The following is a 13359-nucleotide window of genomic DNA, read 5'->3' as shown; positions in this document are numbered from 1 at the left end:
ATGACCTGGGCTCTTCTCCTCCTCAGCTTCCTCAGCCAGGGCCCAGGTGAGTCTCGGGAAAGGGACATGGGCACATCTGAACTTACTCTTGTCTTCCTTCCTCACGTTCATCCAGAACCAGCCTGAACTCACTAGAGTGTGTGTCTGTTTTTCAGGGTTCTGGGCCCAGAATATCCTTACTCAGCTTTCCTCAGTATCTGGGACTCAGGGACAGACAGTGACCATCTCCTGTACAGGAACCAGCAATGACATTGGGAAATATGACTATGTCTCCTGGTACCAGCAGAATGGGGGCACAGTCCCCAAAATGCTAATTTATGAGGTCAAAAAAAGGCCATCCGGGATCCCTGATCGCTTCTCTGGCTCCAAGTCTGGCAACACAGCGACCCTGACCATCTCTGGGCTCAAGCCTGAGGATGAGGCTGATTACTACTGTTGCTCACCCAAGAGTGATGGTGCGCGCACAGTGGTTCACGCTCATGGGTAAGTGAGACAAAAATCTGCTCAGTGTTCCTTCATCCTCCTTCCCTCTATATTATATATTTTTCTTTTCATGATTATTTTGAACTTAAATAATTATAAAATGATAATTTTTAAGAATCATAACATTCTCCATATTCTTTTGTATTTACCTATTTTTAACAATCCTTCAAATTTGCAGCTTCTTTCATTTCTTTCTAATTCTCTGAGTTTGCATGCATATAAGAGCATGCTCAACAATAAATTTATAAATGGCATGAGATAGTCTACGTACCCATAGTTTTGAAAGTTTTTTGATAGAATTTGCACTCCACATTTTCAGTCGCTTTAGATATCTAACTGAGAGGGACTCACTCACCCCAACAGAACCCTAACAGCCAAAACCCTTCAGATTTTAATAGCCACCATATTTACTGCTCATCTCTACAGGCCACATATATGAGTGAATTTTCTGCAACATATATGAGTGAATTTTCTGCAACACTCAGGTATGTTGGTTTTGTGATCAAATATATATGACCACATATATGAGTGAATTTTCTGCAACACTCAGGTATGTTGGTTTTGTGATCAAATATGCAGTCTCTAATAGACTCCAGGATGGGTAATCAACCTCAATCTCCTTGTTCTTTCAGGAGCCTGGCAGTCACACCCGTGAACTGCCTCTGGTGCCTTATAAGCTCATTAACTGACATGATCCAGAGACTCTCAAATAAATCTCAGAAGACATGCCTCCATCCCCAAAGTCACCATCCAGTTAAAAATTAAAGTCCAGCTATATCAACGTATTTAAAATGTTTGAAATTCCAAAGTGCAATGATGCAACATTTCATACTTTACACCATTGATATACCAGGAGTAGCACACCACATTGTTGTGTAAAGAAGAAGGCAACTGATATATATATATATATATATATATATATATACATATTTTTGCTCAAGCAGGCCCAGTAACGTCTCCATTGTGACACTTGTTACTGTGTTTGGCATATTGAGTACATCATGGGTAGCTTGCCAGGCTTTTTCATGTGGGCGAAATACTCTCGGTAGCTTGCCGGGTTCTCTGAGAGGGGCACAGGAATCGAACGTAAGTCAGCCAAGTCGGCAGTGTGCAAGGCAAACGCCTTATCTGCTGTATATAGCATATATATATATATATATATATATATATATATATATATGTTCTCAACATAGTTCAACCTGTCACAGCATGTAGTAAATCTCTTATAAAAGTGCTTAATGGCTCCAGGTTGAGATACAACAATCTTCACACACTTTCTTCTAGGGAAAAATTTTTGATCAATTTTAGTGGATTTTTCATAACAAGCAACACAAAATAAATTATTTAGGGCCTGCTTCTGGGGCAGGTGTGGGTTGTAGTTGGGAAAATTCAAAATTGGTCATGGAAAGCTGTGATGGTGATGGAATTGATGTTGGAATATTGAATGTAATAAATTATTGTGAACCCTGTAGCACTGTAGCACTGTCCTTCTGTTGTTTATCAATTTTGCTCGAGCGGGCACCAGTAACATCTCCATTGTGAGACTTGTTGTTATTGTTTTTGGCATATTGAATATGTCACGGGTAGCTTTCCAGGCTTTGCCATGTGAGCAGAATACTCTTGGTAGCTTGCTGGGCATTCTGAGAGCCCGGAAAGCCATCAACAGGGTCGGAGGAATTGATCTTGGGTCGGCTGCAAGCAAGGCAAACACCCTACCTATGCTATTGCTCCGGCCAAGTGAACACTATAAAAATAAAATTAAAATTAAAAGAAGATATGTAACTCATCATTTCTTATCTTCTCAAATTGATACACCCATTAACAGGATTAGTCCATAATATATTTATCCTTATATACTATCAGTTCCTCCCAATATCATTAATCCTCACCATCTCACCAGAAATATATTTAGATGCTGTGTCAATGCATTTGCCTGTTCTTTTCATTTGATACGAAAAATTTCATAAATGATGTGATATAGATTGCTTAATTTTTCTTACTTATCACAGTATTTTCAACCATTCATATGAAACTTACATTAACCTCCTTGTTATGGATAAATAATAATGCTTTTTAAGACTATAGTTCATTGCTAATTCATTTATAACTTGATGAATTAGTTAAATGAATGAATTTGGCATAAATTTCTGCTGTTTTCAATCACATTCAGAAACAAATTGACACTTTGAAATCTTGAGTAAGATTATCCTAAACTCAAGCAACTGCTCATAGACTTGAAGGAAGATAGCAATGCAATACTACTGGGAGATTTCAACACCACTTTATCACTTCTCTATAGATCAACCAGACTCAAGCTTAGCAAGGATATACTTTTTCTGAAAGAAGAAATGGAAGAAAGGGGCTTGGTAGATATATACAGGACACTCCATCCTCAAAAAAATGAAAATACATTCTTCTTAAGTGTGCATGGGACATTCTCCAAGACAGATCACATGCTGAACCACAAAACATACCTCCATGAAATTCATAAGATAGAGATTGTATCAGCGTTCTTCTCAGACCATGATGCACTGAAAATAAAAGTAAATCACACACACAAACAGAAAATCAAATCAGACACTTGGAAATTAAACTGTTCATTATTGAACAATGAGTGGCTTAGAAAGGAAATCAAAGAGGAAATCAAAAGATTCCTGGAAACAAACAAAAATGAGGACACAAGTTACCAAAACTTAAGGGACATGGCAAAAATTGTGTTAAGAGGAAGGAAGAGAGAGCCCACATAAATAACCTAACCACACAGCTCAAGAGCTTGGAAAAGGACCAACAAAAGAAGTCCAACCCGGGCAGGAGGAAGGAAATAATAAAACTCAGAAGAAATACAGAAGATGGAAACCCAAAAAACAATCTGAAAGTTCAATGAAAGCAAGATCTGTTTCTTTGAGAAAATAAACAAGATCAATAAACTTCTAGCAAGACTCGCAAAAAAAGGGAGAGAGAAAACCCTAATAAACTGAATCAGAAATGAGAGGGGGGACATTACGAGAGAAACTACAGAAATTCAAAGGATCCTCAGAGATTACTTTGAGAAGCTTTATGCCATGAAACACTAAAACCTCAAGGAAATGAATAAATGCCTAGATTCCTATAGCCTCCCAAGGCTGAACCAAGAAGGCCTGGAATACCTGAACAAAACTATCACCATCAAGGAAATTGAAATGGTAATAAAGTCTCCCCAAGCACAAAAGTCCTGGTCCAGATGAATTCACTAGTGAATTTTTCCAAACCTTTAAAGAGAACTTACTTCCAATCCTCTTTAAGCTTTTCCATGAAATTATCAAAAACACTTCTGAACAGTTTCTATGAAGCAAAGATCACCCTGATACCAAAAGCAGACAAAGATATCATAAAGAAAGAGAATTGCAGGCCGATATCCCTGATAAACACAGATGCAAAGATCCTCAACAAACTATTATCAAAAGAATCCAATGACTCATCAAAAAGATCATACACCATGACCAACTAAGATTCATCCAGGGATGCAAGGATGGTTTAATATTCACAAATCAATCAACATAATTCATCATATCAACAATAGAAATAATAAAAATCATATGATCCTATCAATAGATGGAGAGAAAGCATCTGACAAGATCCAGCACCCGTGTATGATGAAAACTCTCAGCAAAATGGGCATCTAAGGAACTTTCCTCAATATAGTCAAATCCAACTATCACAAGCCCATGGCAAGTATCTTTCTCAATGGGGAAAAACTAATAACTTTCCCTGTAAGATTGGGTACAAGACAAGGTTGCACACTTTTGCCACTCCTATTCAATATAGTACTGGAAGTCCTGACCATCACAGTTAGGCAAGAAAAAGATATCAAGGGCATACATATAGAAAAGGAAGAGTTTGAGCTATCACTATTTGCAGATGATACTATACTTAGAAAACTCTAAAGACTCTACAAAAAAGCTCCTAGAAACAATAGGTCGATATAGTAAAGTGGCAGGCTACAAAATCAGCACCCAGAAGTCTATGGCTTTCCTATATACAAATAACAAAAGAGAAGAAAGAGACATTAAAAAATCCCATTCACAATAGTACCTCAGAAAATCAAGTACCTTGGAATCAGCTTAACCAAAGAGGTGAAGGACCTTTACCAAGAAAATTACAAAACACTACTTCAAGAAATAAAAGAGGACACCATGAAATGGAGACACATCCTCTGCTCATGGATAGGGAGGATTAACATTATCAAAATGGCAATACTGTCCAAAGCACTATGCTAATTTAGTGCTGTCCCTATCAGAATACCCACGACATTTTTCAAAAAAATAGACAAAACACTCCTGAAATTCATATAGAACAATAAACCCCCATGAATAGCTAAAGCAATCCTTGGCAAAAAGAAGATGGATGGCATCACCTTCCCCAACTTTAAACTCTACTTCAAAGCAGTAGTAATTAAAACAGCATGGTATTGGGCTAGAAACAGACCTGAAGACCAATGGAACAGAGTTGAATATTCTGCCACAGACCCCTAAATATATATCCACTTAAACTTTGACAAAGGAGCAAGAAATGTGAATTGGAACAAGGACAGCCTCTTCAACAAGTAGTGCTGGGAAAACTGGATAGCTACCTGCAAAACAATGAACTCTAACCTCTGTCTAAAGCCAGGCACAAAAGTCAGATTAAAGTGGATTAAAGACCTCAGCAACAGACATGAATCCATAAGGTACATAGAGGAAATTGTAGGCAGAACTCTCCACGGCATTGAAGCTAAAAGCATCTTTAAGGATGAAACACGACTGACCATGCAAGTGGAAGCAAACATAAACAAATGGGACTACATTAAACTAAGAAACTTCTGCACTTTAAAAGAAATAGTGACTAAAATACAGAAAGAGCCCACAGAATGGGAAATAATGTTTACCCACTATCCATCTGATAAGGGATTAATATCCAAGATATACAAAACACTAGTAGAATTGTACAAGAAAAAAACCTTCAACCCCATCAAAAAATGGGGAGAGGAAATGAACAGAAGTTTCCTCAAAAAAGAAATACAAATGGCCAAAAAGCACATGAAAACATGCTCCACATCGCTAGCCACCAGGGAGATGCAAATCAAAACAAGAAAGAGATATCATCTCACACACAGAGACTGGCACACATTCAAAAGAACAAAAGCAACCAGTACTGGCGTGGATGTGGGGAAAAAGGGATGCTCTTTCACTGTTGGTGGGAATGCCGACTGGTCCAGTCTTTTTGGAAAACAATATGGACAGTCCTTCAAAAACTAAAAATTGAGCTTCCACATTACCCTGCAATACCACTTCTGGGAATACATCCCAAGGATGCAAAAAGCACAGTAGAACTGACATCTGTACCTATATGTTCATTGCAGCACTGTTCACAATAGCCAAAATCTGGAAACAACCCACGTGCCCTAGAACAGATGACTGGTTAAAGAAACTTTGGTACATGCATTTCCCCTCCTGGGAGGATCCTCCAAACACCCTAGTAGACTATGGACTGAACATGTTTGCCACTCAATGCCTCTTTTGCAGACCACAACACCCAAAAGGAGAGAGAGAACAAAGGGGAATGCCCTGCCACAGAGGCAGGGTGGGAGGGGGGGTGGGGGGGATATTATCCATGGTGGTGGAAAATGGGCACTGGTGGAGGGATGGGTATTTGATCATTGTATGACCAAAACCCAAGCACAAAGATTTGTAAATCTACAACTGTACCTCATGGTGCTTCACTAATAAAATTTAAAAAAAAAATAAAGAAACTTTGGTACATCTACACAATGGAATACTATGCAGCTCTTAGGAGAGATAAAGTTATGAAATTTGCTTATAAGCGGATAGACATGGGGAGTATCATGCTAAGTCAAATGAGTCAGAAAGAGAGGGACATACATAGAAGGACTACACTCATTTGTGGAGTATAGAATAACATAACATGAGGCTAACATCCAAGGACAGTAGCTATAAGGGTCAAGAGGATTGCCCCATAGCTGGAAGCCTGCCTCATGAGCTGAGGGGAGAAGGCAGCTGGAATAATGAAGGGATCACTAAGAAAGTGATGGCTGGAGGAGTCAGTCGGGATGGGAGATGTGTGCCGAAAGTAGATAATGGACCAAACATGATGACCTTTCAGTGTCTGTGTTGCAAACCATAATGCCCAAAAGTAGAGAGAGGGTAATGGGAATATTGTCTGACGTAGAAGCAGGAGGATGGTGAGGAAGGGGGGTACACTGGGAAGATTGATGGTGGGTAATGTGTACTGGTGGAGGAATGGATGTTATCATTGTGTGATTGTAGTACAAACAGGAAAGTTTGTAACTTTCTCACAGTGATTCAACAAAATTAAAAAAAGAAAATACTATACTAAATTCACATTTTCACCCACGACAAATCTGAAAATATAAAATGCACATCCATTTAATTTTCTGTTTTTATATTCTGCTGACAAGGAATACTTATAGAGATTTATTACAAATAAAGCCAAGCCTATTAGCACCTTCCACTTCTACTCATCAGAGTCAGAAACCAAGAAAGAGATCAATAGTTACTGTCCAAGAGGACTGGACAGGTGGCCTGACAGCAACAAACCAGAGACAGAATGACCATTTATTGAGTACAATATTTCCCTCTGACACAGGTGAGTCCCTATTTAGCAGGTACATTAAGAAGCACTAGCAGATACATTAAGAGCAAGGGCTGGAATATTTACATAGTTGTGCCTACAAGGTGATAAATATTCAGAAAGCACCTTTAACACTGAACATTGAGGTCATGGTAATGGATTCTGTCCTGCCTGAACTCACATTTGCAACCTTCATCATCTAAATTAAGGCACTAATTCTACCAAGGAGATTTTGTAGTTGACAAATTCCTTCAAATATTGAATAGTCTGATTCCCAAACCCTTCTCTTCTTGAAAAATTCACACAATGATCTACAGTCATTATGCAATCATAGAAATCTCTGATAGCTTTGAGGGCAGATTGTCTAAGGATATTGAATAGTAGGCACAGAGATGAAAGCGAGGTGTCCCTTGTGACCTAAAGTCATGGTCTCAGGAGATTTCCCTAGAAACCCTGCCCTATTTCCAAATCAGAGTCCCCTACTCTTCTCTTAGAGACCTTAACACAGAAATTCCCTCTGTACTTGAGTTTACAATGTTTTCTTCCTTCTATTTTCTATATCTTTCATGGGTATATTTTCTTTTGATATTTTTGGAAGTCAAAGGATCTTTTTCTCACCCTATTATTAGGTCCAATCACTGTCACTGTCACTGTTCTCCCGTTGTTTATCAATTTGCTTGAGTGGGCCCAGTAACGTCTCCATTGGAGACTTTGTTGTTACTGAGTTTGGCATATCGAATACATCACAGGAAGCTTGCCAGGCTCTGCCGAGCGGGCGAGATACTCTCGGTAGCTTGCTGGGCTCTCCGAGAGGGGTGGAGGAATTGAACTCAGGTCGGCCATGTTGGCTGTGTGTAAGGCAAACGCACTACCACTGTGCTATCGCTCCAGCCCCCATTAGGTCCAATAATCCTATAAATATTGCAGCATCTTATATTTCCTCATTGCAGAAATGAAGGTTTTCTGGGAACATTTATTCTGTGACAAGACAATCAATGGAAAATCAAACTGACCTCAGACAATGTTATGTGTCCCCTGAGGTGCAGATGATAATTCAGATGGAATTTGGGGAAAAGCAAATGAACCCGAATGAATTTGAAAATAATCTAGGCACTTAGTACTGAGTTAGAGGGCAGGAGAAAGAAGGAAACAATTCCAACTTTTGGAAATAATTGTTCTGTGGCCATTTGATGCCAGCAGGAGCCAGTGAGGGCCTGATTTTGTGGATTTTTGTATGTTAAGTTTTATAGGGTTCTATACAGGTTATGCTTCCACATGGGATGTACGGAGGACAATGATGTTGCACATCTGTTACATTGCCCAATATATCTTTCTGGAAACATCAGTAAATATTCACAAGCACTAGGCTACTAAAGATATTGGGACAAGGAATGTATGATGATTATTTTCATAGATGAGGAAATGGTTGAATTTTTTGTTAATACTGGTGTCAGTTTCTCTGTTTTGCCTTTAAGAAGGGCCACTCGTATTTGAAGAATTCTGCCCTAATTGCGTATTTATCTGTGTTTCTTCCTTTTTGAAAAGACTTTGGACATTTAGTTTCATAATTTAAAAAATCCTTTATGGGTTTTTATGGGGTAGGTGCTGCCAGCAGGTCAACCTGTACCTGCGGGGCAAATGCATCAGTAGCCTGATGATGCCTTAAGACCTCCTGATGCCCCAAAATTGCTGCTGTGCCTTTGGCTGCACCCCAACAACTTGGGGCCAAGTTTACCAATAAATTAAATGGCCAAAAGTTCGGTATGTGGGAACCACACTGACAAACCACCTCCAGCTCAGCTATGCAAACTCATTTATTGGACTTATTTTAAAGACCCATAAATCTCAAAAGAGATAAAAAGCCACAGTTAGGGCAGGTGGTGCAGCATGTTGCAGGTCATATGCCAATAATTTATTTCTCTGGAAAAGATGGAAACAAGGGCCTGATCCAGAGACACAAAAAAGAATCTCTGAACCAAACAGCTCCTGCAAAGATGCCTAAGGACTTTAAGACAGGCCAACTTCACCAGGGTGCCTCGTGAGGTCAGGAATTGTCCCTCCACCAGACCCCTAGAAACTTCAGCGGCCGCCAACTCCCAGAACCCAATGAGAAGTGCAAGTTTGTGGGTTCAGTGATGGCAAACTCTTTAATAATCATGATCCAGAGACACAAAGAAGAATTTCCAAACCGAGCAGCTGTTTGCAGAGATATCTCCAGAACCTAATTATCTAAAATTTTAGAATTTCAGGAGAGCACAGCCTCGACATCTTATGCTATTCATAACAAGCAATATAAAAGAGAGTATGGGGGAGATTGTCTTCCATAGAGGCAGGGGGAGGGTTGGGATGGGGGGGATACTTGGTGATGAAGGATGTGCACTGGTGGAGGGTTGAGTGATCAATCACTGAGTATCTGAAACTCAAAGAGGAAAGTTTTGTAACTGTATCTCATGGTGATTTAAGAAAAATGGAAAAATCATAATTAAATAAAATTAACATTCTGAATTAAAAAATAACGTAGAGTTCATACCCAATTCACTTAATAAATGGCTGAATAAATAGCTGTACTCCTACATTTAAAATAAGTAAATAAAATCCTTTAATAAATGAACATCTCAAGAGGAATTTCTTGGATTAAGAATTTTAAAAAGCTATCAGAAAATCATTGTGGCTCAAAACTTTGAAGGAATCTTTATGTCTGACTGTTTCTCCTCTTGCAATATATTGCCATTGGATGCTATAATTCATACTAGTGACCCTATAGCTTGTATCTCAAAATAAGGTAGCACTGTAGCACTGTCATTTCATTGTTCATTGATTTGCTCAAGCGGGCACCAGTAACATCTCCATTGTGAGACTTGTTGTTACTGTTTTTTGGCATATCAATTATGCCACGGGGCGCTTGCCAGGCTCTGCCATGCGTGTGGGATATTCTCCGTAGCTTGGTGGGCTCTCTGAATGGGACGGAGGAATCAAACCTGGGTGGGCTGCGTGCAAGGCAAATGCTCTGTGGCTGTGCTATCATTATAGCACAAAAATAGGGTGTTTTGGGTAAACAGGAAAGTTTTAAATGCAAGCACTTATTTTGAAACAATGATGCCTTTGAAATTGTAATACTAAATCTAGTGTATTTAGTTTACTTGTCTTTATTGGTCATCAATTGAAGGTTAACATTGGTTCATCCTTTCTCCTCTGTCCTTTCTCCCTTGGTGCAGGGAGTTTAGGATTGTTGATTCAATCATGTACAACTTTGTAACTGCGTATCTCATTGTGATTCATTTAATTTTTTTTAATTTTTAAAAAGTGAATTCCATAAAAATACACATCAGCAGCTGTGATCCAAAAACAAAGCAAAAAAATAAAAATAGGAAACTAAAGACAAGGAGTTAGGAGAAAACAAGGAGAAGAAAGACCAGAAGTTAGGAGGATGTTTGAAAGTAAAATGAGTGGTTGAAATCAGCTATGAATTTTGGTTATGCCATTAGATGACTCCAGGGGGCAGTGAGGACCTGTATTCTGGTACCATCATTACTGTAGTTTAAAGAAAATAAACTTATAAGTCTCAAGAACTGCCTCTCACTGTTTGTCTAAGAGGGAAGTAAGGGTATACTGTACCAAATCTGCTGTTTCAGGAGTGTAGCAACAGAGAAGGGAAAACTGGAAGTTCACTGTTGTTTTCTGTTAGTTCAATGTGTCTGCCTCTCCTGTTTGCCTTCTATGACACACATTTTTAAGGACTCGAATAATTGTTGTTTGTAAGTTCTTGAAGTTTATACCTGAATTAAGGTGCATGTGTGTGGGGTGCAGGGGGTGGGGTGGTGAGCAAATGGTGTTCTGACCTCACTGATACTAAAAGTGAAAACTTGACATTCTAGTCTTCTTTTTCTTAAATACTCTCAAGTGTATATTCCCCTCCTCTCCCTTCTTTGGTGTTGCAGATGTGGTTGTACTATGATGGGGGCCAGGGGGTATAGAAACACTGACTGTGATGCTTTTCCATTGAGTTTTGGTGCTCGCTGGAGCTGCACGTCAGGTGGCAGAACTTCCCCAACTCAGCACCAAGTGTTTTTCAGGGCTGCTCTTCTTGGCTTGGTATCACACATCTTATACTGCTCACTGGGGTTGTACACCATTAAGTTTGGAGTTGACACACACACTCTTGGCTATGTTACAGCTGGGAGTTGCTTGTGCATGGTTGGGAATCCACACAGCAGAAGGTAACTTGGGATTGACAATCTGCTTCAGAGTGTCAGGACAAGAGATGCTTCAGCACAAACAAGCATGGTTGAGGTAGTGACAAGTATATACCTGAGTGAGTCACCACCGACAGCCAACCATTAAGATCAACTGTTTAGAGCATGGTACTGGAACAAAGGCAGAGCTGTAGAACAATGGAACAGGCTTGAATATACTGACATTTCCCCCCAAGCATATGATCATCTAATCTTCGATAAGGGGGCAAGAAAAGTGAAGTGGAGAAAGGAAATCCTCTTTAACAAATTGTACTGGCAAGACTGGACGGCTACATGCAAAAAAGTGGGCTCAGATCTCTGCCTAATGCCTTGTACAAAAGTAAGATCAAAGTGGATTAAAGACCTCTACATCAGACTGGAATCCATAAGGTACATTGGAGACAAAGTTGGAAAAACCCTCCATGACATTGAAACTAATGGTATCTTCAAAGATGTCATGCCACTGGCCAAGCAAGTGAAAACAGAGATAGACAAATGGGACTATCTTAAAATAAGAAGCTTCTGCACCTCCAAAGAAACAGTGGCCAAAATACAAAGACAGTCTACAGAATGGGAAAGGATATTCATCAACTACACATCCGACAAGGGGTTGATATCAAGGATATACAAAGTACTGGTTGAACTCCACAAGAAGAAAACATTCAACCCCATCAAAAAATGGGGCAATGAAATGAACAGAAACTTTCTCAAAGAAGAAATCTGAATGGCTAAAAGGCACATGAGAAAATGCTCCACATCATTAATCATCAGGGAGATGCAGATCAAAACAACAATGAGATATCATTTCACACCACAGAAACTGGCCCACATCCACAGGAACAAAAGCAACCGGTGCTGGAGTGGATGTGACGAGAAAAGGACCCTCCTTCACTGCTGGTGGGAATGCCGACTGGTTTAGCCCTTTTGGAAAACAGTATGGACTATTCTCAAAAAATTAGAAATTGACCTCCCATTTGACGCAGCAATACCACTCCTGGGAATATATCCCAGAGAGGCAAAAAAGAATAGTCGAAGTGACATCTGCACTTGTTTGTTCATTGCAGCACTCTTTTCAATAGCCAGAATCTGGAAAAATCTGAGTGCCTGAGAACAGATGACTGGTTAAAGAAACTTTGGTACATTTACACAGTGGAGTACTATGTAGCAGTCAGAAAAGATGAAGTCATGAAATTTACATACAGGTGGTACTACATGGAAAGTATCATGCTAAGCTAAATGAGTCAGAAATAGAGAGACAGACGTAGAAAGATTGCATTCATCTGGGGAAAGTAAAGTTACGAAATAAGAGACTAACACCCAAGAGTGGCCGAGATTAGTACCAGGAGTTTTGCTCCATAGCTTGGAGGCCAGCCACACATGCTAGGGGAAAAGGGAGCTCAGATAGAGAAGGGAGCACCAAATAAAGGGTGTTGGGAGGATCCTCCCAGGATGGGAGAGGCATGCTGAAAGTAGACTATAGACCAAACATGATTGCCAGTCAATGCCTCTTTTGCAAACCACAACACCCAAAAGGAGAGAGAGAACAAAAGGGAATGAATGCCTTGCCACAGAGGCAGGGTCGAATGGGGGGGATGGGAGTGGGAGGGATACTGGGATCCGTGATGGTGGGAAATGGGCACTGGTGGAGGGATGGGCATTTGATCATTGTATAATTGAATCCCAAGCACAAAATTTGTAAGTATACAACTGTACCTCATGGTGTCTCACTAATAAAAATTTAAAAAAAAACAACTGTCTACACAAAAGGGTTACTTAACTTTGTCAATTTTAGTGAGAACCTGAAACATGGCCACCCACGAGAGGGCATTTCCTGGAGCAACACTGTACTGAGTGATCATTGAGAAAAGACCCAGAAGATTAGGAAGGTCATGAATGTATGCGACGTCAGTACATTTATTTTCCTCTTCAAATAAGGTATAAAAATGTTTATGTGAGAAAAATTTATATCAAAGAGAATTAATTTGTTTGATAGTTATGCTATGCAGAAATACAGAGG

At 39.6% G+C, this 13359-nt stretch overlaps 1 gene segment (V, D, J or C); it reads left to right on the top strand.

Moving 5' to 3' along the window:
* LOC130022867 (immunoglobulin lambda variable 2-11-like) lies at positions 1–487 on the top strand. The segment is given in 2 exon segments: positions 1–46; positions 156–487. Coding segments are annotated over 2 exon segments (378 nt in total).
* The last annotated feature ends 12872 nt before the right edge of the window (positions 488–13359 follow it).

The sequence above is a fragment of the Sorex fumeus genome, unplaced genomic scaffold (genome assembly GCF_029834395.1).
Source record: "Sorex fumeus unplaced genomic scaffold, SorFum_2.1 ptg000021l, whole genome shotgun sequence".
NCBI lineage: Eukaryota > Metazoa > Chordata > Mammalia > Eulipotyphla > Soricidae > Sorex > Sorex fumeus.
The sequence above is the reverse complement of the archived record's forward strand: the minus strand, read 5'-3'. Positions and strand labels throughout refer to the sequence as shown.